The sequence below is a fragment of the Poecilia latipinna genome, unplaced genomic scaffold, assembly GCF_001443285.1.
Source record: "Poecilia latipinna isolate Pla-1442-1.1 unplaced genomic scaffold, P_latipinna-1.0 Scaffold1793, whole genome shotgun sequence".
Classification (NCBI taxonomy): Eukaryota; Metazoa; Chordata; class Actinopteri; order Cyprinodontiformes; family Poeciliidae; genus Poecilia; species Poecilia latipinna.
In genome coordinates this window covers 58,276-82,165 of record NW_015114409.1, presented here as the reverse complement: position 1 = coordinate 82,165, position 23,890 = coordinate 58,276, and the positions used below count along the sequence as shown (strand labels likewise).

Below are 23,890 nucleotides of genomic sequence, written 5' to 3'. Positions count from 1 at the left end.
AAATGCCACTAATCTTTATTTTTGTTTTGTGCCCTTTGTGTTTTGTTTGACCATTTTTTTATTTTTTTAGCAGTTAAGAGCCCCCAAGAAGAAAAAAAAAAAAAAAAAGTTAAAAAAAAAAAAAAAAAAAAAAAGGGGCGCAAAGCGCAAAATTCATCCTGACGGTACAGATAAAAGCAGACGGACCAGAACCAGGAGGCTGGATTTGACTCGACCGCACTAATCAGTCCAAACCTGGAACTACTCAGCCAAATGTTTTTTTTAATACAGCTCACCTGAGCGAGGTTTCAGCCCAAACGGAGGACTGGAGAGAGATGGAGGTCCCATGGTTGGAGATCGATGTTCTTGCTGAAACAACAGAAATGACATCATCGCTTTAAATATTCAACCATCAGTAAATTAACAGAATAGACACATAAAGTTATCCAGCACATGGGAGCAGTTTGCATTAAACTTCTAAATGACTCAGCAGAGATGAACTAAAAACAAAACACAGAAACACATACAGTTGTGTGATGAAGCTTTATCAACAGAATTTCACTGGCCAAAACTACTACTTTATTCTCATAATTTTCTTTTTTTTAGTGTTACACTCTGTCGTAAAAACATCTCAAAAGGTAAAAATGGAATAGCGTGCTAAGCTAATGCTATATAGAAGATCCCAGTATTGGCGGTGATAAGAAACCGAAAATCAGTAAACGCTTTAATTTGTCTAAAATGATTACTAACTGCCTATTATAATAGTTTTCACACCAAATATACCTTCACATCATGTATTAATACGCACAGTGGAAGCCGCAGAAGCTAAAGTTTATGGCCTTCCTCGTCTATGGCTCTGGAGGCACAGCCAATCAGCATCAAGGAAAATAAATCCAGGAATAATGTGGAGTTACATTATGTGATTCATAGGCTTCACTGAGAAAACATTGTTTCCCAGACTTTGTCTCAATCTCATCAACCTAATATTGTATCATTCTTTCCCATGAGCTGAACAGATTGTTACATAAATGTCCACTCAGGCTGACATTATTTTGCAGAGTGGGAAAAAATTTCCTTTAGCAGAATAGGAGTTCAATCAACTCCTGTTCATTTGTCAGATGACAAACAGGAGCCAAAATTCTTCACAGCTAAAAAAAAAAAAAAAAAAAAAAAAAATCACTCCACACTAACACGTAACACCCCGGCTGTCGGTTTCTCCATGGTCGATAAGAGCTTCATTCCTCCTGAAGTGAATCGCTTTGACCAGTGACGATGTGCAGCAAGACAGACACATGTTTCAAATCCTCACATGTGCAACAAGCTGCCAGATGAAATGCAACACATGTGGAGGGGGGGAAAGCTCAGCCGGCGAGCACAACACAGCTAACGGACTCTGCTGCCACGGTTACCTTGAGGGACATATGCCACTCATAGTCCCGGCATGCAAGCTGGGCCTCAAAGCGGGCCTTTTCTAGAATCATCCGTCTCTTCTTCTGGAACTCATAGCCTCCCTCCTCCATGCGCTGCCACAGGACGCACCCAAACGTTCAGGCGACAACTCGTTAAGCTTTACTCATAACCATCAACAAAGTTACATTCTGAACAGAAAGTTGGGTTTTCCAGGATATATATATAAAAAAAGAGGCTGCAGTTTGATAATGAGAATAACCGTAGAAATGGTAACGTCTCTAAGTAGTAAGAATATTCAGCTTTAACTATTACTTCTTTAAACAAATGGGAGATAGGAATCAGATAATTATTGTTCCAAGGATTTACATCATCACAACATAACCACGGTTAATAAGGTTCGGTTTCCTTGGAAACAATGTAAGATATTACTGTCACAAGATGCGTTTCAGGTTACAAATGTGCGGAAACTTTATCAGTATTTCCCCAACATAAAAAAACCCAAAACAAACAAAGCACAATTCCATTAAAGAAACACAATTATAATAGCAAGTAAATAAGTTTGTATACAAGTTAAAAACATCATCCTACTCTCACTTCCTGTCGTCTTTATCGTCATTTCTGCCAGTAGTAATGTCCGATTGTTGATCACGTGACTCATTTGGTATCAAAAAAGTTTTTCTGTTGCAGTTTTTGCGAAATACACAAATTTTGATACGGCCGAAAACGAGCCTCATCCTAGCGTCAAAATCTTTTTGCTTTTTTTTTCTAAATTCCTGTGTTTCCATGAAGCTAATTTATTTTCATAATTCCAATTAGCGCAATTATTTTGTCAACGGAGATGCAGGGAGGATCTCCAGTCATAGTCACTCTTCCAACAAACTTGAAGTACCTTCTTACTGAGGACCGTAATGACATGCTAACAGCTCAATTTCTGGGCTGCAGAGATGATATTCCACAGTAAAATATCCTGAATGACATTCAAATGTTAGCGAGCTCCACTAATCCACCTCCTTTGCTTTTGCCTCTACTCTTTAAATCTGTGTCTGGTTAGAAATCCGGGCAGAGAGACATTGGAGTCATAGATATGATGATTTTTTTTCTCTGTTCTTTGATTCAACCAAAGAAATCCTGAACGAATGTCTATAACAAGAACAAATCAGAGCCAACGTGTCACATCAGTAACGGCATCTCTGGTGACATCTAGTGGTAAAACTGCAGAATGCAAAAAAAAAAAAAAGCCTAACCATGTGTGTCCCTGGCAGGGAAGTAAGAGAAAACAACATGTCACATCCTTTAGAGTCAGCACTTGGTTTGTCCATTCTGGGCTACTGTAGGACACTAAAACCAGGGTAATAACTCAAAATTTTGCATTATGGAAATTACTTTATTAAGAAAAACAGGAGCGATATTATGAATGTTTAATACTGGAGGCGACTGATTGAGGCATTACTGTTTATTCTGAAATGCAAACTCCTAAAACAGATTTCTAAAAAGAAACAAATCAAACTGATGATCCTGAACATTTTTTCTACAACTATTTAAATGAACATTTTGATTACCAAGTTTACACTCGACAAACTTGACATTAAAAAACATCATCTGTCACTAAACTTCATTATGTAGGATCATGTTATGCTGTCAGGTAGTGAAGTACAGTAGAGCAGCAAAGCCTGCCTGATTCTAAGATAGAAACGTTTTGCCAAACTGTACCTTTGGTGTTGTGCTTCCCTCATCGCTGTCTTGTCCACTGAGAAAAACACACAAGACAAGGAAACGTCAGGATGTTCTGGGGTAAACAAAACAATATGTCTACAAGTGACAATTTTTTCTAAATACTTAAAATATAACTTCCGCATTCCTGGGACTGATGTCTGTTTACATTGTGTAAACTTACTTGAACGACTCCTCCACGGTGACCATCTCCACCGGGTAGAGCTGGACCTCAGACAGATCATCCTGCTCTGCGCTCACTCTGAAACGTAAAGGTTAAACACCTGCCGTTTTACACCTGCCTGCTGTGGCTGCTGCTGTTTACAAAATAAAAACTATCAACAAATTCTGGAAGAAGACTGCAGCTTTCAGCAACTCAAATTTAAGATTTTCTAAGACCACTACAAAGGGAAAACCTTTATTGCGACAGAAATTTACAAAGATGTACGACTTGGCAACAGAAGTGAGCTAATGGCTAACATCCTCTAGCCAACTGGCGACTGATTTGAACTTGCTTTACTTTTGCTAGCTAACATGGGTATATAAGCAGGTAGTTACTGGTAGCCACTACCTCCTTTACCACAGGTCTTAAATTTAAGATCTATGTTAAGGGTAATTAGCTGCTAACATACCCCTGCACTGTATATTAGCAGCCAGTTACCAGTAGCCGCTACATCCTTGGAAAAAGGAAATTACCTAGAATATGTGAGATTAAATCGTCCTGCCATGACAAAATTTAAGGCCACCTTGTTGTTTTTCAATGAACAAGACATTTTGAGGCCTTAATTTTAGATGCATGAATTTAAGCCTTGTTAAGGCTGTGTGGACAGCCTCTGGATGCTAAAGGGAAGTTAAATGACTCGTTAAATCAGAGGAGAACTGAACTAATCTCAGTCTCTGAGTTGGAAGTTTATAATTCCTGTTTTCTCACCTGTTGGGGTTCTGCAGCAGCTCCACCGCCTCCTGTAGCTGGTTAATCATGTCAATATGGAGCTCTGTGCCCCCCGAGACCTTGGACCTGTCCAAAAACACAAAACGGACACATAAGCAGAACATATCTGATGTAGTTAGCAAGGAATGACTGTGGGACAGAATAAATAAAACAGGTGAATCTCCCCTGAAGAACCTACATCTGCTCAGTCTGCCAGTGTGAGTCTTCCTCTATCCTGAGGGGCTCTTCAAAGTCCGCTGCTGTTCGGCCCTGCGCGCGCGCACACACACACACACACACACACACACACAGGTCAGCGCCAGCTGCACCCGTCACATGACACGCAGCCTTCGTCAGCCATTGGCGAGAAATCAGAGACACTAGCGCCATCTCGCCCATACAATAAGCCGTCTGTTCATCTGCTCTTTAAGATACGTGATTGATTTGGTGTCATTAAATGGTTTTGGACAACTGGGAGGAGATTTAACAAAGATAAAATGAAATAAATTAAATCATTAAGGGATGTGTCGATGAGATAAATTCTATACATATTTTATCAGCCATAATTATGTAATTTTTTTTTTCTAATCCACTGAATCAGATTTGAAGCAGTAAAAATTGGAACAAAAGCACAATTGTTGTTCAACAAAACTGACTGAAGATCAAAACTGGAAGTTCAGAAGTTATGGATTACAAACAGTCAGATGATCAACTTAAAAAGTAAAATGTACGTTAAAAACTGCTTCAGTTACCTTTTTTTAAATGGATTGCTAGAGATGCAAACAGATGTGCCTTTTTCTCCACTGAATAAATGTACTTACATTAAAAGGTTGGATCTTTCAAAATGTCTAGTGTTACATTATACTGCTGCGATAAAATATTAACTCATTTTAAGATGCAGCTCCCCTCACGTCTTCTGAAAGGAAAGCCGTTCAGTCACCGTGACAGCGCTACATAACTCCCAGCAGAGAACAGCATTATTGATGGAGCGAGGTCATTCCCTGCACCGTGACGCCTTGCCTTGATGTAGCTGATGAAGCCAGTGCTGAGAGTCGACTCTCTGTAGCTCAGCGGGTCATTCAGGGCTTCCGTAGGACTCTCCTCTATCAGGCGCACCGAGTCGGAGTTCGGGTCGGCTGCAATGAAACGAATGTCAGAGTTCGGAACCGACCGGTTGATGTTTCAGGAAAGGGTTTTATGGTTTTCAGAGATGGTGAATTTACAGCAGGAAATGTCCAGTTTGGCATTGAGAAACTTCACTGCATGAGACAAACAGAGCAACCAGAAACACTGATATCACCAGATACACTGGAAACTAACTTTTGTAATTTTTCACCAAGATAAAGGATCTTGTTCTAGGTAAACAATTCCTTAATATTGATTTAAAAAATACTAGTTTGATTAGGAGATTAAACTAAAAAGGAATTGTTGACTTAAAAGAAGCTCCATATCTTGCTGAAAAGTTACTTTTAAGTTAATACACTAGAAATGATTCAAAACCAAGATATCTGCAGTAGAGACTAGACAAAAAATACTTGGTAAGATTTAGTATTTTTGCTTTTTGCACTTTATTTCCCTCAAAACGTTCCACATCTTGTCCAGGTTTGAATGTATTTTACAACACAAAGTAGTCGTGCGTTATTGTTAAGTGAAGGAAATAAAGACCTTTAAATGTTGGGAATCATTTGAATCCATCCAATTAGTTCAGTGCTGTGATTCAGTAAAGCTCTGTTAGCAAACTGTTAGCAAACATAAATTACCCAGAGAGCCCACTTCTTCTTGTCGGCCCAGGGAATGTGACACTCCATCAGCTTAACCTAATTAAGGCTGATTGAAGTCTATTTAAACTGTGCGTCCTGGGAGCTGCTGCTGTTCTCCATTAGGGCCCGGACGATGTGAGCAACACACACCCATGCTACCAGCTGGACCCCTGGAAGGGTCAGCGGAGAAACGGATGGTCTTTCTGTGGCGTCAAACCAACTCAACAAGCTCTAAACACACACACACACACACACAATCACTTTAACCCAGAGGGAAGACGAGGTTGGCACCGAATCTTTGCCTGACTAATGGAGAGACTCTGAACTCTCACCACATTCTATGCAGTTAAGAGCTTCTTGATGAGCTGCAGCTCAATGTGCTCCGGACACAATGAGGCAGACAAGTGATAAAGTTCGTCCTCTGCTCGTTCATATTGTCTCTGTCATTAAGCCAAACAGCAGCTTTCATGAAGTTATCCACTTAGCACTTTGGGGTCTTGCGTTCAAGCAAACTTGCTATTGATCAGCAAGTCCATTAAAGAAAGAAAAGATTTGGAGTGGCCTAGTCAAAATCTAGACTTAATCCAGACGCTGCAGTGGGACTATAAGCATAGTGTTCATGCCTGAAAACCCTCCAAAGCATCAGGTTTCCATGGAGGAGCATGTCAGAGTTCAGAATATGGCAGAAACGCTTGATGGAAACAGCTGCCAAGGATGGCACAACTGGTTATGATTCCAGCGCATTTCGAGAGCTTTCTCTTCATGAACTTACTCAAAAATTGCATTTTGCATTTAAGTTTGGACACCCTTAAACTAATATGACGCTTTTGTTTTCATTTCAGGACTCAGTTTTCTTTGTCAGGAGAATGTCAGGGTTTCTTCCAGTGCATTATAAGCCTGGCGGGTCACCAGGCTTTACCTGCTTCTCCACCAGGCTAAGTGTTGTTTGCTTACTTTAAGTAGGTTTTTTTTACATGCACCAGTAACGGTGACAGTGAAAACAGATTAAGCTCGGTTTATAGTTAGTAGACTGTGGTTGAACTAACTATACGCAACAGGGAGCACACTGATTATGAAAACAACAAACTGAAATTCAAGCATTTTCAAGAACTTCAGCCATACGAACCCTGTTTTTTGTGTGTTTGTTTTTATGTTAGCATTACTCTGCAGCGCTGTGGCCAGTGACAGTTGTTCTGCAATGTGCTGCATAAATAAATGTGACTTGATTTAGTTTTGGACTTTGGCTAGATTAATTAAATTCTTTTGGCGACGAATGGGCAAGGAATTGGATTTAAACTCTGACTCGCTGTTAATGCTTTAAAAAAAATAAAATCTTTCTTCTTTCTTTAGTTTCCCAGCAGGCCTGGAGGTCTTGGACCTGAACTGATATTTGAAATGCTCAAAATTCACCCACAAAAACACAGAGTCCATGTAAGGAAAAAGTAACTACCACCAACACCTTTCACCACAGCTTTGTATTCATTTGATGGTAAAAAGAGTTTTAGTTTCACCAAACTATTCTCCCACAAGATTTTGGCAGACTCTACAGCTTTAGCTAAAAGCATCAGAAAATTGTCAAAAAAAAAACCAACCAAACTTTATTCCCGCTTCATTAGAGTCACTTTAATTAATGGTAGATATGAACTCAAGAAGACCAAATGCTGAAATTTAAGGGAGTGCATTTTACTGCAACCACTGTGTGTAGGCTGTGTGTGTTTGTCGGTTTAACTCCTACCTGTCAGGGAGCTGATGTGTTCGCTGGAGTCGTCTTTGCTGATTCCCTCCTCTTCTGTAATGTTGCTCATCGGGACGTTGAGACTCAGACTGTCTTCGTCTGAAGGCTGCAGCAAGCAAAACGACCAAGACAAACATTATTACCTCAAATTACAACAGACGTCCTTCTCTTACCATGTCTAAAATCAGATTTTTTGCCCACATGGATTAAGAAACTACGGCATTATCGAGTATTTTATCAACACGGATTTCAGTTTTTCAGTTATTAAACATTAGTATTTCCCTAAAACTGACATCATACATCCAGAAAACATGAAAAGTTGTAAAACACAAAATGTGGCTAAATCCTCAGCATGAACAGCAGGTGCAGCCTGATTAAAGCAGAAATCCAGACGGACGCGAGGATGAAACCATGGCGACACAAACGCACCACCTACCTCGGTGGCAGACAGCCTCTTGTCTCCGTTATCGCTGCCGACTCCTGAGTCGCTGTCCTGCTTCTTCTGTTGCTCCATGTCCTCCACACTGCACACAAATTACACAGGTTACACACCTGACACACACACACGGGAGTGTGTGTGCGACTGAGTGACAGCGACACACTGAAGCAGAGGAAGATACCAACCCATCCCTCTCTCGCTTCTTCCTCTCTCTCCTACAGGATTCTCTCTTTTTTTTTTTTTACACAACTTAGGAAATAAACACTTAACTTATTTCCTTATTTATTGTATTTTATGTTTTGGGATATAATAACACATTCATAAGAGATGATTAGATTTTATTGCAGTTTAGTAAAGGTTTCACACGTCCCAAACAGTTTAAAGACACTGGAATCAATGAACATCATTGAAGTCCAGGCTTGTTTGCTAATACTTTATAGGTTTTTTTATGGTTTAATTATAAAGGTTTTTTCTGACAGTGCAGCAGGTAGTTGAATCAGCAAAATATTTTGCATGTGGATAAAAGAGTAAGTCTTAACACAAGATGTTCCCAGAGGCTTTTTTGACCAAAAAAAAAAAAAAAAAGACATTGAAAAAGTCAAGATGGCCGCCATGGTTGTCAACGAAAGTGTATTTTTCCACTGAATTTGCCATCATTTATCACAGATAAATACTTTTGGTGTCAGATCAAACATAATAGAAATATTCTTGAATTTTTCAAGATGGCCACCATGGTTGTGGTAAGACATTAACCTTTCCTCTAAATCACTAATTAAATTAATTTGTTTATTGTCAAATTGTGTCCTGCATATTCTGACCTTGACAAATTGTATAAATTTTCTTGATTTTGTGTTTCTGTTTACTTTTTAACAGTTTTCAAAATGGCCACCATGGAGGTAGTGGACTAAATATGTTTGAAATAATCTGCAGCAGCCGTTCCCAGTGATGGGAACAGCTAATCAAAAGAAGTTAGGCTAAGCAGGTGTCTTAGCTATGCGGTTGCTAAACACATAAAAATTAGCATAAGCTAATGCTAAACCGCTAAACACATAAAAAATTATTAGCATAAGCTAATGCTAAACTGCTTGACATTTATTTACAGTTGTATGAACAAGATTACCAAAGTCAAAAACAGATGATATGACAAAGTTCCTCAATTTCATGAAAATGGGGAACATTTATAGAAATAATTGGTTTAAAAAGCTCAAAAAATGGCAGCCATCTTGAAAAATGACAACAATGAGATTCTAGTTGGAAATATAAAGAATATGCAACCTGATTATGCTAATTTTTATGCTTGTATCCACTTGAAAGGTTTTTACAGCGATATGGTGCACTGGAATCCCAGAAAGCATTGAGGTTGTCTTCACAAACAGAATCATAAGTAACCCCAAATTGTGGTTTAATAAATCTCCATTACCTGGGTCATTACAATTCCTCTAGGAATATTATCTTAAATTATGTTTTGCTACTTTGTCCAATTTATTCTCCACCAAAATGTGTTACAGTGACACGTCTACAAGGGGCAACAAGGCGATTCCTCATTCAGAAAATGAGTTTTAGCTTTTGTTCCTTCTGGACTCGAGGCTAAAACAAGTTGAATGAAAATACAGCATATGGTGACATTAGGGTTCTTTTTTTCTGTGCTCTACATTAGAACTGGATGTGGACCGTTTCTGGGTCAGTCCCTCACACCCTTCTTCTCTCCATCTTCAGCTGCAGAATATATCTGCTGCCTTTTAAACCCTTCTAAACCTAAATAAAGGAAAACCAAACAAAACAAAAAAGACTGGGGATCATGGAAAACGTGACAGAAATAGAATGCGTTGGCTCCGCTGAGCATGACGGCACTTTTCTACACGAGAATAGAAACATTTTCTGTTCTGGCTAAGTGTTTGGTGAAGCCAGACACTTTCAGAGCTGGGCTCACTTTCAGCTGAGAGGCCAGAAAACCGACACCGGCTTTTCATCTCTTAAGCACTTCTGGCTCTTGTTCTTCCTCCCGCCCTCTGTTTAGTTTTGCTTCTCCCTTCGTTTCTTCCTGTCCTTCCATCACACTTTATAACTTTCATTTTATTCTTGATTCCATCACGTTTGCAACCAAGAGCCGAGTCCTGAGGGCTGCTGTTAAATCGAGCCGTTTTTTTAATGCACAAAAGCGACATAAGCAGATCATTTGCAACTAATTGTAATGTAATAAAATGTGTTTCCTGTTTCTTTAAACAAGTAAACTAGATTTAGACTTACTTCACTGTCACTGCACAAAGACACAATACTGAATCTGGCAACAAGATGTCGTTGCCTAGCTAGTTGGTTTTAAAAAGCTAAGGGATAAATCATGTAAATAATGTACGAATGTGTGAAAAATGTCCTTGTAGAGATACTTTCATAATATCAATGCCTAGGTCTCCTGACCTTTGATCCCCAGGGTTGATGAAGCCTCCAAAAAAAGATGAGCTACATTAATTCGGTAGCTTGACTAGGGTGAACAAACTCCTGCCTAAGATCAGTAGCTGTTAGTGATCAGTAGCACTGCTAGTGGATGTTTAGTGTAACGGAGCAGAAAGCTGAGGTCGCCGTTTCTCCTTACATCCTGTGGGTGGCTCAAAGTTAGCTCAAAGTTAGCCTCATTGGGATCAGTGATGCTAAACGCACTAACTAAATTTTGTCCTTCTGAGCTTTCAGTCTTTATTTCTCATGAAATGAGCTGGATTTGGAAATGTCACATTTTTGGAAATATAAGTTTAGATCTACCGTCTCTAGGGAATACACACAGAGACTCCTAGTTAGCAATGCTAACTGTGCTAATGGTCAATAAAAGATGCCAGGCACAGTGAACTGTCAATTCCATAATTACAGAGTCTCCTTAAAACGATTTCTTCCTGTTACACACAATATGTGGCGTTTAAATATACTGCTCAAAAAAATAAAGGGAACATTTCACTTTAATTTTGTGTGTGGCTCCAAATCCAGGCCTCCATTGGTTAATACATTTGATTTCCATTGATGATTTTTGTGTGATTTTGTTGTCAGCACATTCAACTTTGTACAGAACAAAGTATTCAATGAGAATATTTTATTCATTCAGATCTAGGATGTGTTATTTGAGTGTTCCCTTTATTTTTTTGAGCAGTGTAGTTTGGATTCAGGATATTCTTATTTTTCATGTAGTTTTTGCACATTAACAGACATGCGAGGCGATTTCAGTACAGTGTAGTATTGCTGTTACGTAGCTTCAATTATCCAGAAAAGCTCTCAAAAAAACGACGGCATGAGTTTTCACATCTATCAGCGGACGGTTTGAGTAAATATCTGAGTTTTTTCCAATTTAAGACAATATCTTGCAACCACTGGAATCGAGATGGAGGGCAGACATCTTTCCGTTTGAGGAGGATTGCACTGCAAGCCAGAAGCAATGTAAAAGCCATAGAAACGTCTAGGATTAGGTAAAAACAGATTTACCTTCCAGAACAATAACAAAAGGATTTTAACAGGTTTGGTTCCAATTTGGCACTGAATACATGAAAGAGAAAGAGAGAAAGTTTCACTATGATACAAACTGTCATACACATGTTTGACATTTTGTTTCTCTTCAAGTATGACTAATCGTGGCTCTGTAAGACAGATGTTTTTCTACTGCCGTTTCTGTAACCCGATTTCTGGTGGTTTGTCAACAGCAGAAATTAATTCTGGAAGAAAAACCTTAAAAAAAACAACAAAAACAACAACAAACGTGAGAGGCACCTTGCAGAAACATTCCCCTGTGCGACGTACCTGCCAGTGGAGGGACGAGTGAAACTGAGTCGCTCCATGACGGGGAGGTACAGCGAGTCGGGCATCTTCTCGCTGCGACACGCCTCAATGCTCAGATACTTGAATATGTGGACTTTACCCTTGATGCAGATCTGCAGAAACAGAGAACAGAGAGTCTGATCAGGACAAGGTGGAGGACAACCGATCCAAGCCGTCGGTCAGTCATGCTTCAAGTAGGTTTGACTTTTCTTCATTCCTCGATGTACAATAAGATCAAAAAGTGTTTTTACTGAACCGATATCTGTAACAAACCTTTATTTAGAGCTCTGCTTTTGTTGTTTTATGTTGTCACTTTGTTTTTCTGCTCTCCTGTACAGAAATTTAACAGACCCACAGAGAAATGGAGTAAAATTGGCACATCTATTGTTGTATAAAAAGACCCTTCACCAAACAGTATTTTTCATTATTAATGCAGGAGAATATTTCACCTACTTAAGGGAAGCCTATTAATTTTAGGTTTCTTTTAGGTGGGTTACTTTTATATCTGTCAAAACTGTCACTATGTCCTGACAGTAGAATGAGATCAATCTGTGAAAAAAAAAAAAAAAAGCTCCTCCCCCTGGTGTCCCACTGCCATCTGCAGAAACTGGTTAGAAACAACCTATCAAGAGCCAGGAGGAGGGTCTTAGCGCTGTCAATTACACTTGTGTATGTGCTGCTCATACCCTTCCCTTTGCTCTCTGATATGCTATAGCAATTTCTCTACAGATAGCCTGCCAAGAATGCTAAGGCTGGTTAGCATGGCTGTCAGTGACAGAGGATAAACAGTTCTTCTGGAACAGAAGGTTGTTTCTCTGCCGTTAGCACAGCTACAGCAAACTGGCAGTCTTGAGCAGCACCTAAACAAGCATGATTGACAGCATGTCTTACAGTTAGTGCCTTAAGTTATCCTGAGTGTTCTCTGTAGCTTTGCTGCTAAAGGCCTGAAGGCTGGAAAACAAGCGGAAAGCACTGTTTCTCACTCTGCTACATTCTCCTACTACTCTACAATTCAGCACATTCTCTCATTTCAGCTTGAAACTTTAAGCTCTTTTCCTGTTTTTTTTTTTGTTTGTTTTTTTCACAGAAGCTGCATCTTATCTGCCAATACGTTTAGCAGCGACTTCTTCCTAAGGAGCTAGACCTTCATGTTTCCATCTGTCTGCGTTTAACTTTGTCTCTTTCCTAGGCGAATCAATTGAAGGAGGTATTTTTGCAGCTAGCTGTCTTTTGTACTCTTGTTTTTTCATGGAATACATTTTACTACTGGGTCGAATCTCATGCTTTGAGATTATTGTGTTTCTCTGAAATTTTCTTCGTCGTTTCTTCTCTCTCCTTGTCATTTTTGTCTCCTAAAAATGATCGTGACCTGTCCAAATTGCCACTAATCCAATAAAGATAAAGGGAGGAGAATATCAAATTTGCCTCTGGCACTGCAAAAAAAACAAAAAACAAAACAAAAAACAAAACAAAAAAACAAAAAAAAAAAACAGACCTACCGTCCTGTCTGACCAAGCTGCTAGGAAAAAGCACAGTAAACCTGCTGGAGTGCTCTGTGAACGTACCTGTGCAGGTGGACTCTGTAGTGGGTTGTTCTCTAACTGCAGCGACTGCAGCTGCCTCATCTTCCTGTAGCACACTGGGATGGTGGACACCTTGTTACACGAGAAGTCGAACTTCACCAGCGGGAGGTCGGCCAGGTCTGAGGAAACACACAGAGAAACGCGAACGTCAGGGAACTCTTCAGCGTTCAGAGAAACAAGATTATCTTATTTCCAGGTTCATTTTTCTCTCCCGAGCAGCGAGCATGCTTCCCTAAAAGTTAAGCAAACAACGGTTTGGTCGGAGGAAACGTGCGACCACGCTTGGCTCCTAAAGCGACGGCGGAATCATTTGTTTTAATCTGAGCGCATTAACCCTGGTGGAAGGGTGCAAATCAGAAACATCAGTTGCACCTATAAAACTTCCTGGAGGCGGCTCCGGCATAAAAACGTTTACCAGACCAATAAAACACATTTACTGAGAGCTAAAAGTGTTCTGCTGAATTTTAGCTCAAATCACCAACATGTTTCCCTCCAGAGAGAACAATAAAGCTGCTGTTCGCTTCCAAAGAGGCTTGTAATCACTGCAGCAGAGCGTCCCACTGCTGCTGCTGCTCGTCTGAACGCCATCGCTCGTTAAATCCCTCAAACCTACAAATTGTGCTCGACTCATGTTGGAGTTTAGAGAGAGAGAGAGAAAAAAAGTGGAATTAGCAAAGTCAATGATGTCATGAGAACTATTTATAACCTGGACGGACCAACACACGAGAAGTTTACAGCAGGAAACGTTATCTATCCTGTAGATCTGCCGTGTTTTTGTTAAGTGAGTGTATTTTTGTATTCCTGATTTGTGTAATTGTACTGTCAGTGGAAATGCAGCTAAGTTTGTTCACGCAGTGAGTCATTTAAAACAAAACAAATACTGCAAGTGATTTTGAAACTGAAAGCTGGCAGCCAGATCAACAGCCTTCATTTTATTTGTCAATGTTTCTTTCTTCAGAATAAGAGTCTGTCACATGTTTTGCAGAACTTCCCCAGAAATTATTGCGATAAACGATATCATTGTGAAACCATTTTCAGTAGTAATAATATTAATAATAATAATAATAATAATACCTTATTAATGCTAGAATACCCACTGAAAGATTAAAAAAAAACGTAAAATTCTAACGAACATGTAAAATTGAAAAAATATTTAATTTTAAATATCCAAAATAAACAGGCAAAGCAAGAACAGCAACAGTAATTAAAATTGATTATGAAATACCAGAAAACAGGCAAAAGAAGCAAGTGGTGCAAACCAGCTGCTTAGTCAAATGTTTGCAGCGTATCTCAAAACCCCGGCTTTCCATCAATATTAAAGCCGAGCGTCTCTTTAACAACTGTTGTCCAAATGGAAGTGATTTTCATTTCTCATGCGTTTGACTGATTTGTTGCTTATCTGCAGCTTGTTAGAGTCCAATGAGATCTCACTGCACCACTGATTTCAATGACGGTGCTCATTTGGACCTCAACGCTATAATCAAACTCCACACCCCAGAGCGTGTTGGAGGACATTAGCACTTTCTCTTTGTTAATCTGAAATTATAAAAATGATGTCTGGCAGTGTTCATTAAATTTAGACAACAACCTCAGTCTGATTTGACCATTTGAGGATAGAAACCAGTCGCAGGAAACATTTGTGGAGTTTCTGCCAGGAAACCTGCTAAACCCGACGGTAGGGGGTCTATTAAAGCAAACCAGCGGCCCACTGCGTTTTGTGTTAGAAAATGTTAAATGTTACAAAAATTCAAACGTGCTTGAACAGCCATCATAATCTGGGAATATTAAGCAACAAGCTGAGGCAGCACGATGGGTGCGTACCCCCTATAAACCTAGCTTAATCTGTCTTTACAGTTACTAGCATAGTCTGGTAAAGACGAGGGTGTGTAAAAAAACAGACCCTGTTTTTTTTTGTACACTATAGGGCATAAAATAAAACCCTATTTAAAATAAACCAACAATATTTAGCCTAGTAGGGAGCTATTAAAGCCTGGCAGCCCGCCAGGCTTATAATCCACTGGGGTAAACCGTGATTTGTATTCCAGACTCCAGCTGACAGGTTTTCTTTATTCCAACCTCATGCTGGTGGTCCTAATGTCAGCCAAGCAGCTAATGAAATGATCGTTGCAGTAAAGATGTAGAAATATTCCACAAATGATGAAATTCATACAACGTAAACAACCATGTGGCCGTGAGGTCAGTCAGGATGTTTAAAGCGGTTCAGAGAACGGTAATGGCTACGGTCAGCATCAGCGCCACTAATCAAAACAATCTCAGTGTCATGATGAAGATTCCAGCCATGAGGAGGAGGAGGAGGATTTTTCCACCACTGCTGCAGTTTAATCCTCACATTGGGAGCCTTACTCCCAAACGTTATGCTTTCACCGCCCAGAGCTTGGCCAGGTTCTGAACAGCCCTGGTGGTCTCGCATCTCGGCGGGATATTAAACCCAGAACAACTTCCCCGTCTGGGTCTGCGATGGACGAGGATGGCAGCGGCGCGGGGGGAGGGCTGCATATATGCCCGGTTTGGGAACCGGAGCGGTAAATCCAAACAGAAGAGAGGGGGGAGGAGAGGTAGAGCAGAGCGAAAGATCCAGCTAACAGGCCGGAGTCGTTCATCATTCTGATCGACTGTCTGTAAAGGAACCACAACACAGACGGGGAACAAGACGTCCTCATGTTCCTGTGCCTAGTAAAGACTCTAATGAGACCTTCGCTTCTGAGACGTCTTTCGGTTTTCTGTTTGCTACAATTAAATATGCTATGAAGTAAAACAACCAGCACAGCTGGCATGAGAAACAAAAGGCGTTCAGAAGTAGAATACATCACTCTTAAGTTATCTTTAAAGGTTCTTTCATGTGTCTGGGCTAGTAAGCTACACTTAAAAGGGGCAGGATTACGCATTTCCCAGACACATTAGTGACACCTATCTCACCTTTAGTTGTTACAAAATAGGCCTGTCACAATAATCAATAAATTAATTAATCGCATGATAAATTAAAACAAACTCAATTTCCATTGGGATGATTTATCATTTATCCATTTTTTCTCTCTTTTTACCAAAAACTGGATGATTAAAGTCTTCAGTTTGATCTCAACTAGACCTTTTTTGAAGGACCATTTTGTTTACAAAGACTTCAAAATTTATTTGATTTCTTCTTTTGTTGATTTAAATGTCTTCCAGTTGCAGTGTTAAATGTTTATTAGAATTTAAAGTTCACTGATCTCTTAGGATGTTCTCTCTCATTATTATTTTGCCATCACTGTTATATTACTTAAACAACAATATAAATCGCAAGAATTTCTGAAACAATTTATTGTCCAATAAAATTTGTTATTGTGACAGGCCTATTATATATATCAAGTATGATTTAAAAACAATTTGACTTTATAATTTAATGTCTTGAAATTGGGTGTCTGTCTCTTTAAGAAGCTCCTGCTCTTTCTGAAGTTGTCACATCTCTCCTCTATTAACTTTACCAACACTTCACTGAGCAGTAGCTCCTATAATGAGCTCAGCAAATGTGAAGTTCCTCCAGGTGTTTGCTAATTGATGCCAGCTAGTCTGAAGGAGCTGCAACTGCAGCCCTGAGGAGGAGCTTCGTCCTTGAAGGCGGAGCTAGGTCCAACCAGCCATTTTGAACAGCTGAATGGCTGCCACGAGAGATTAAAGGATTTCTCAAACATGGAAGAATCAAAGCAACACTCCAGGTGTCTTTGATGAGGGAAAAGCATCATAAAGCTAAAAAACGTTGATTTTACATAATATTGTCCGTTTAAATGCTTACAAGTCTGATTCGATAACAGATTCTCATCCACAAACCCTGCAGAATCAGCTCAACTTCTTCCTTCTACTCAGATACCAATGGTCTCTTTTCCAGTAAACATGACACTATGAAGGATATTTGCTTTAATTCAACCATGTTTCTAATTCTCTTGACCAAATAGGGTGAGCTCTGCCTGAGACTTCAAAATGACATTTGTAATCACTGGTGGATACTTCTTCTACACAGTTTATTAGAAACAATAGAGATGTTTTGGTTTTCTCCTGTCTGAGGGTCTGCTGCTTTAGTTTGCTGAAATTCGGGACATTTTAGGTGAAAGTCAAAGACTCGACAACCAGACTGCTTTGTAAAACGTCTAATCAGAGTCTCTGCGGATGATTTCTGGAGAGGTACGGTTCTCTCGGTGTCACCAAGCAGATTGGGACCTTTGAAAACCAGAGGGTGACCCGCGGTCACGCTGGGGGTTCGGTATATTTTAGGAAGCCAAGACGGGTGTGGCAGAGCATACGGAGGACTCTGTGGTCTAAAAGGAGCCCGTCGCCTCTGACGTTACAGCCGCAGTTTAAACACACACAGAGAGAAAGACAGAGCAACCAAGACGGAAAGCGTAACCTCGCACAGAGAGGGAACAGACTCACCTTCCGGCAGGACGCAGAGCAGGTTTCGCCGCACGTTAAGCTCCCGCAGCGCTTTGAGTCTGCCGATGTGTCGGGGGAGGGCCGTGATCTCGTTACAGCTGATGTCCTGCGGCACATAAAACAGCATTAAATGTAAAGCATCCTCAGAGATTTGACAAATGTTTGTTTTTTTTGTTTTTTTAAGTAGAATGCTTAAGAATACCGGATAATATCATGAACCGTTTAACACAAGTTTTATTTTCATATTGATCTGACTAAAGAGAATTAAAACATCCAAGTAAATACTCAAGTAACAGTAATAAAAAAAGTCTTTGGTAAAAACGTGATTCAGGTACTGAGAAACTGATAAATAAAAATAAAAAATACCACTTAATATTTAAAAATCACATCAGACTTACCAAACTATAAAGTTATGTGGAAATGTTGGTATTTTAAAGACCAAATTGAATATAAGTAGTAAAAAACATAATTAGGAAAAATAAATAAATAAAAATGTCAGGCACATTTTCCGAGTCAGTTTCTTTCAATATAAAACTTATGAGACTACCAGAAACTGCAGGAGTGTGTGTGTGTGTGTGTGTGTGTGTGTGTGTGTGTGTGTGTGTGTGTGTGTGTGTGTGTGTGTGTGATAAACAATACTATTGTATTGTATCGTACAAGTAATGCAAGGTCGCACTTTCAATACCTTTAATTTTGTAAAGGACACACCGCTTTGGCACTGGAAGATATTTTAAATATCCAAAAAGTTTAAAATATTTTGAACATTTATTTTATTTTTTAAAACCAAAAACATTGTGATTACGATCAATTGGTTAATCATTTGCCTACTTAGGCTTAGTGAGGTTACTCACAGTGGCTAGAGTCATACTTCATAATAAAATCACTCAAGTAAAAGTAAAAAGTACAGCACAGTAAAAATACTGCTAAATCTACACTATTCCAAAAAGTTACTGAGCAAATGTGACTCTGGATTTATTATGTCAAATTAGCATGTACTCCACCTCATTCATTTGAATGAAATTTGCATCAAAACAAAGAATTTCAATCTTTTTTTTTTTCTCCATAGATGTCAACCAGTAGACAGGTTTTTCTTTTACGTGTCGTTGTGTCCAGTCGGAACTGATCAACATCTGAATACGTCAGAACTCAGAAACAAGCTGAACTCAGTATCGACCAGGAAATGTCTAATCAGTGCATCTCTAGTCTCAAGCAATCTCAGGACTGAAGTGAAGTCGGTATGCGGCTGAGTGAGTCTCACCAGCTCCATGAGGCCGTGCAGCTGCCCGATGGACTCCGGCAGGCTCACCAGTTTGTTGTTGCTGGCGTTGAGGACCCTCAGAGGTAAACCGCAGAGGCACGACGGCAGAGAGCCCAGCTGGTTCCGACTGCAACCCAAACACACACACATCACTGACACGTAGGAAGACTATCAAAAATCATTCATATGTGGCTTGTATAAAAAATCATGAAGGATATTTACATAGTTTGTAGATAAAACAAACTATAAAAATAACAGCTAAGTTATTGGGGAAGTGAGGACAGATGCAATTCACCAGACAAAGTTTTGGGGGCAACTAAGAATCTTTGTTATTTGTTTTATTTTCACATGTAGAGCAACGTTTTTCCCAAATGACAGGCTATGTTTAATCAGTGGGTTAAATGTGTGTAGCTAGCTTAGGATGTTCATTATAAACTGTGCAGGAAATCCCAAATCAGACGCAAACATTAGCATTACTAATAAATAGCAAGTCCTTGTCTTCAAGTATTTTGCTGTTTTCCATGGCAGCTCAGTGAAGAAGTAAAATCTGACGACCTTTTTCATTTTAGCCCACCAGGCTAGGTGTAATTTATCTTAAATAGGGTCTTTTAAAAACACCAGTGACACAAGAGACACTTAGCTAGGTTAATAATTGACTCATTGAACTGGATGTGAGGGGGTACCAACCCTCACCTGCCCACTGGCTTCAAATACTAGTATTTCCAAATTACGATGCACATGCACCTTTAAATATTTGGACCTTTTAGTGTTTGTAACCCAAAAACACAGTGAGCCCCTGGTTGACTGCCCTAGAAACCCCTAGCTTAGCAGGCCATCTTGGGTAAACTCTGAACAACTTGAAAATCTTCTTAAAATGAGAAACTTTATTTTAACAACCAGTTCCTGCTCCTTCAACTATTTCTCAGCTCTAGCAGCTTTCTACCCAGCACCCAGTATTCAGCCACAAAATCCATCTAATTAAAGACTTCTTCAACCAACAGAACAAAATAGGGAACTACTTCCTTTCACCCTTCAAAATAAGAGTTTTAGTCGTAGATAATAGCAGGTTCAAGTACACCCCATTACTTAAGTGCTTACACTGTTAGTCAAGCAGAGGAAATGTTTCACATCTTCTTCTATAGTTTCCACATGTGAAGCACTTTAACAATCCTCCAGAAACATATGTACCTAGTAGTAAAAGAGCCGTGTGGAACCGTTTCTACGAGTCAAAAAATAAAACAAAACCACACACAATAATACACACAGAGATGCACACACTGACACACACACACACACCTTCACCACACACTGTGAAACCTCAAATGAGTCAACTTTAAAGGAACAAAACAAAAAATAGCCCTTCGGAAACCAGCCGTCCACAGCTGCACACTCACTTTAATGTTTTTAATGCTGATCTTTCTAGTTTCAGAATGTTCTCCTATCAAAGTGTGTGACGTTACACTGAGTTGAATTAATCTGGTGTAATGCACTGCTAGCCAAAGACGCTAAAAATACAGATTTCTAGAAAGGAAAAAAAAAAGCAAAGTAGGTTTTATTTTTGTCTGTCTGCTTGTACTCAAGTGTAATGAGTCAAACACAGCCTTCCTGTCAGCGTTTCGGAAATGCGCAGTTTTAATCTCTGCCAGTGCCCCACAAAGCCCTCTTTGTTTTTATACCCAAAATTCCACTTTTTCCGTTTCAATTTCTCTGAACACCATTTTAATCATATTTATTAACCCCAAAATGCATCATTACGATGCGAATGAAAACGATTTAGCAAAGCAGTAGCCAGAGGTCAACATTTCCTGTTATTCTGAACCACAAATGGAACAGACTGCTGTGGTTCAGCAGAACTTTGGCTTTGAAAGGTGTTAAAATGTGTTTTTAAAGAGCTCGAGCATTATGAGGAAAACCAAAAATGTCATTTGAAACATAAAAGAAAAACTCCCCTTTAAAAATGATGACGAGTTGAACTCTACACCAAAACACTTATCACATGAAGAAAGAAAAGACCAAAGAATACCGATTCAGTTAAATGTTTAAGAGTTAGCAGACGTGCTAGCTAGCCTCTTTACGTTTCTGAGTAGTTGTCATCTCTTTGTTGCTCCTCCAATAAACCAAGTTTTCCCCTGCGTAAACTTGCACTAAGCTTCAGGAGTTTTCTTGGGAAGATGATGGTATTTCAGAGTGTTTTTCTCACCGTGGCTGACAGGCTAACTCTGTGTAGAGAGGCGAGCCAAGAGCCCGGTGTAAGTAGGTAACGGCGTAGCCTTTGCTTAAACAGGGATGTGCGTACCTGAGGTTCAGCGATGTGAGCGACTGCAGGGTGATGATGCTGTCTGGGATGGTCCTGATGCAGTTGTGATACAAGTTTAGTGTCTCCAAGGCGACCAGGTGGCAGACCTCTGAGGGGACGTCGCTCAGCCGGTTCTTTGAGAGGTCTGCAAAAAAAAAAAACAGAGACATTTAAATAAAGGGGAAAAAGCAAAAGCAAGAACGGATGGATTTTATTTGGATATCTAGAAATGTTGTTACTATAGAAAGGTTGGATGTTATTGTTTACATCTGGAAACTTCACAGATGTACACAAATGGTAAAAAGGCTATTGTTTGATTTTCCATTATAGTGGCGCTGTCGCGGTAGAACAATTCCTTTAACAAAATGAAATCTGGAGATGCAGGCATTATTAAGCAGGCATTATTAATTTAGTGCAGTGAAACAAAGAAAAGGGAACATCAAGCAGGAAAACCATATAAGAATAACTCCAAAAAACACTCTTATTCTTTCTTATACCCTACGCGCAGACCCGTTGCCATAGCAACCGACAACAATGCCTCTAATGTGTCAGGATTCGACACCATAAACACGTAAACATTTCCCAAACGAAGAACAGACCATTCAGTTTGTCAGAGTATCACGTTTTCAGGCTTGATGTCTATCCTGCGATAATTAATAAATGAGCGCTGTGGTAGATTAGTTACCGCTGCTATTAGCTAATCTAACACAGCGGTGGCTGATTAGTTCATTTAAACATCTGCTCTGTTGATGATCTGTTAGAGAGCTGCTGTGTCGATTGCCCTTTTTTTTTTCAACTGAGCCAAAAAATTGAATTTCTACAGCATATTTAAATATTAAGGTGGTCAAAGTCAAGCTAGCGTAACTGACCTACTTCCCTCTTCCTTGCTATTTTTTTCTATTAAAACTTTTTACCAACTTCTTGAATGTGATGCCCTTGGACCTTGTTATCTAGTTGCCATAGTGTTGACAATTAGTAGCAAAGCGCTGCGTCCCTTTTTCTTTTATAAATTATCCAGACTTAGCAGGTTATGTTGACCATTTGAGCGCTAGAACCAACAGCAGTCATTATCGCCTCGTAGGGAGCTGGGAGACGAGATCTTGTGCGTGTGACGTCACTTTATAACGCAGCAATTTATTGTTGTCGTTTTTTCAGGACTTTAAAAGGTGGATATGAATGGATTCTTCTAAAAACAGAGAGTTCACACAGAAGATGTTGGTTTTTCAGGAAACTGCAGCTGAGATTTGTTTGCAGCACAGTTGTCTCTCTGCATGTTCCTCAGCTAAAACGCACCAAGTTCTCTGTCAGAGCAGTTTGAGCACTTCACACAGCATGTAAGCTAGTCTGTGATGACAACCCGGGAGCAGAATAGCATCTTTAGTGACAGACAGCTACTGTATGAGCCTACAGCTGTGGAAGTGAACCCCTCCTCACTTTAACAACAACCAGCTATTTGCTGTTGGTAATTACAGGGTGTGGATGTTTGAAGTGCTTTGAAGGACTTTGCTCTGACATCTAGGTCAGCCATATGTTCGCAGAATCGATTGCTTCTTTCTAAACCTGCCCCTCGTTAGCTTGTTGCGTTGCCGCCGTTCTGCAGCATGACACAGTCGCCCACAGGGAAGGCAGCTTGTATCAGCCTCTAATAAAGTTATTTTATGACCGCTTTAATGAGAGGCAAAAATAAACCGGGGCTATTCAATCATCTGAAATCTGGGCTCTAAAAAAAAACATTTTTTTACAGTGATGTAAACACAGTATGTGGTGGGACAGACCGAGTCCAACATGGTAGTAAAAGGGTTCCTACACGAAATGTTATGGAGACAATTACAGACGTTTCCAGGTATGTCATGCTGATTTTACAACAATAATAAATATAAGCAGGAGGGTGAGTGAAAGAGAAATAAAAGAAAAAGATTAGGAAGTTTGAAGAAAAGGAGAATGTGGGATTAAAAACTACAAGAAAGAGCAAAGTATTTGCAAGAGTTGGGGACCAGAGCCGCCTGCAAATAACTGAAACCCATGAATACTGGAGGCCTCTCTAACTAGGCTTATGACTGCCTATTTTTTTATACTCTTTATTTAACATTTTTCATTACAATAAAACATACAACACACACTGAACATGGGGCATTGATTCTTAGTTAAGTAAAAAGACAGAAAAAAAATATATATATACACATATATATACATTACAAGATATTACACCTAGTTATGCTTCCTTGCTCTTGTATGTTAACCATTTAGACCAACGTTTGTTGTAAGAATGTCCTTTCATACGTAAAAGATATGTCAGTTTTTCCATAGAGTGAATCTCCTCCACGACGTCCCTCCAGTGGTCCAGCTGGGGGGGGAGTTTCTTTAGCCAAGATCGTGTAATTGCTTTTTTGCTTGCAATTGATAGAACTTTAAAAAGGTACTCATCCTCTTTTTGAAACAATTCTCCAGATATCAGCCCTAACAGAAAAATTCTAGGATCTTTGGGGATGACATACCCCAAAATTATCCCAGTAGTCTGACAGATTCCATCCCAGTAAGCTGCCAACTCTGGGCAGGATCAAAATACATGAGA

The 23,890-nt window shown here is 39.6% G+C and overlaps 1 protein-coding gene and 1 long non-coding RNA gene across 7 annotated transcripts in view; one reads left to right on the top strand and one right to left on the bottom strand.

Annotated features, from left to right (window-relative positions):
- The window catches only part of lrch1 (leucine-rich repeats and calponin homology (CH) domain containing 1), an 80,196-nt gene that overhangs the window by 21,702 nt on the left and 34,604 nt on the right, over positions 1–23,890 (bottom strand). For 4 of the 6 annotated variants that reach the window (XM_015061259.1, XM_015061261.1, XM_015061256.1 and 1 more), the window contains exons 2-15: positions 21,319–21,463; positions 19,023–19,149; positions 17,765–17,870; positions 13,322–13,458; positions 11,739–11,869; positions 7,962–8,049; positions 7,526–7,631; positions 5,051–5,166; positions 4,230–4,300; positions 4,031–4,117; positions 3,284–3,361; positions 3,100–3,136; positions 1,389–1,502; positions 276–348 (exon numbers count right to left, since the gene is read on the bottom strand). In XM_015061259.1, coding sequence (XP_014916745.1) covers positions 276–348; positions 1,389–1,502; positions 3,100–3,136; positions 3,284–3,361; positions 4,031–4,117; positions 4,230–4,300; positions 5,051–5,166; positions 7,526–7,631; positions 7,962–8,049; positions 11,739–11,869; positions 13,322–13,458; positions 17,765–17,870; positions 19,023–19,149; positions 21,319–21,463 — 1,416 coding nt within the window. The remainder of the gene's footprint in view (positions 1–275; positions 349–1,388; positions 1,503–3,099; positions 3,137–3,283; positions 3,362–4,030; positions 4,118–4,229; positions 4,301–5,050; positions 5,167–7,525; positions 7,632–7,961; positions 8,050–11,738; positions 11,870–13,321; positions 13,459–17,764; positions 17,871–19,022; positions 19,150–21,318; positions 21,464–23,890) is intronic. The other 2 variants (XM_015061258.1, XM_015061260.1) reach the window with 1 other exon arrangement.
- LOC106965267 (uncharacterized) overlaps positions 21,823–23,890 on the top strand; it is a 17,873-nt gene continuing 15,805 nt past the window's right edge. Inside the window, exon 1 of the long non-coding RNA XR_001428596.1 lies at positions 21,823–22,042. This is a non-coding gene — a long non-coding RNA (uncharacterized LOC106965267). The remainder of the gene's footprint in view (positions 22,043–23,890) is intronic.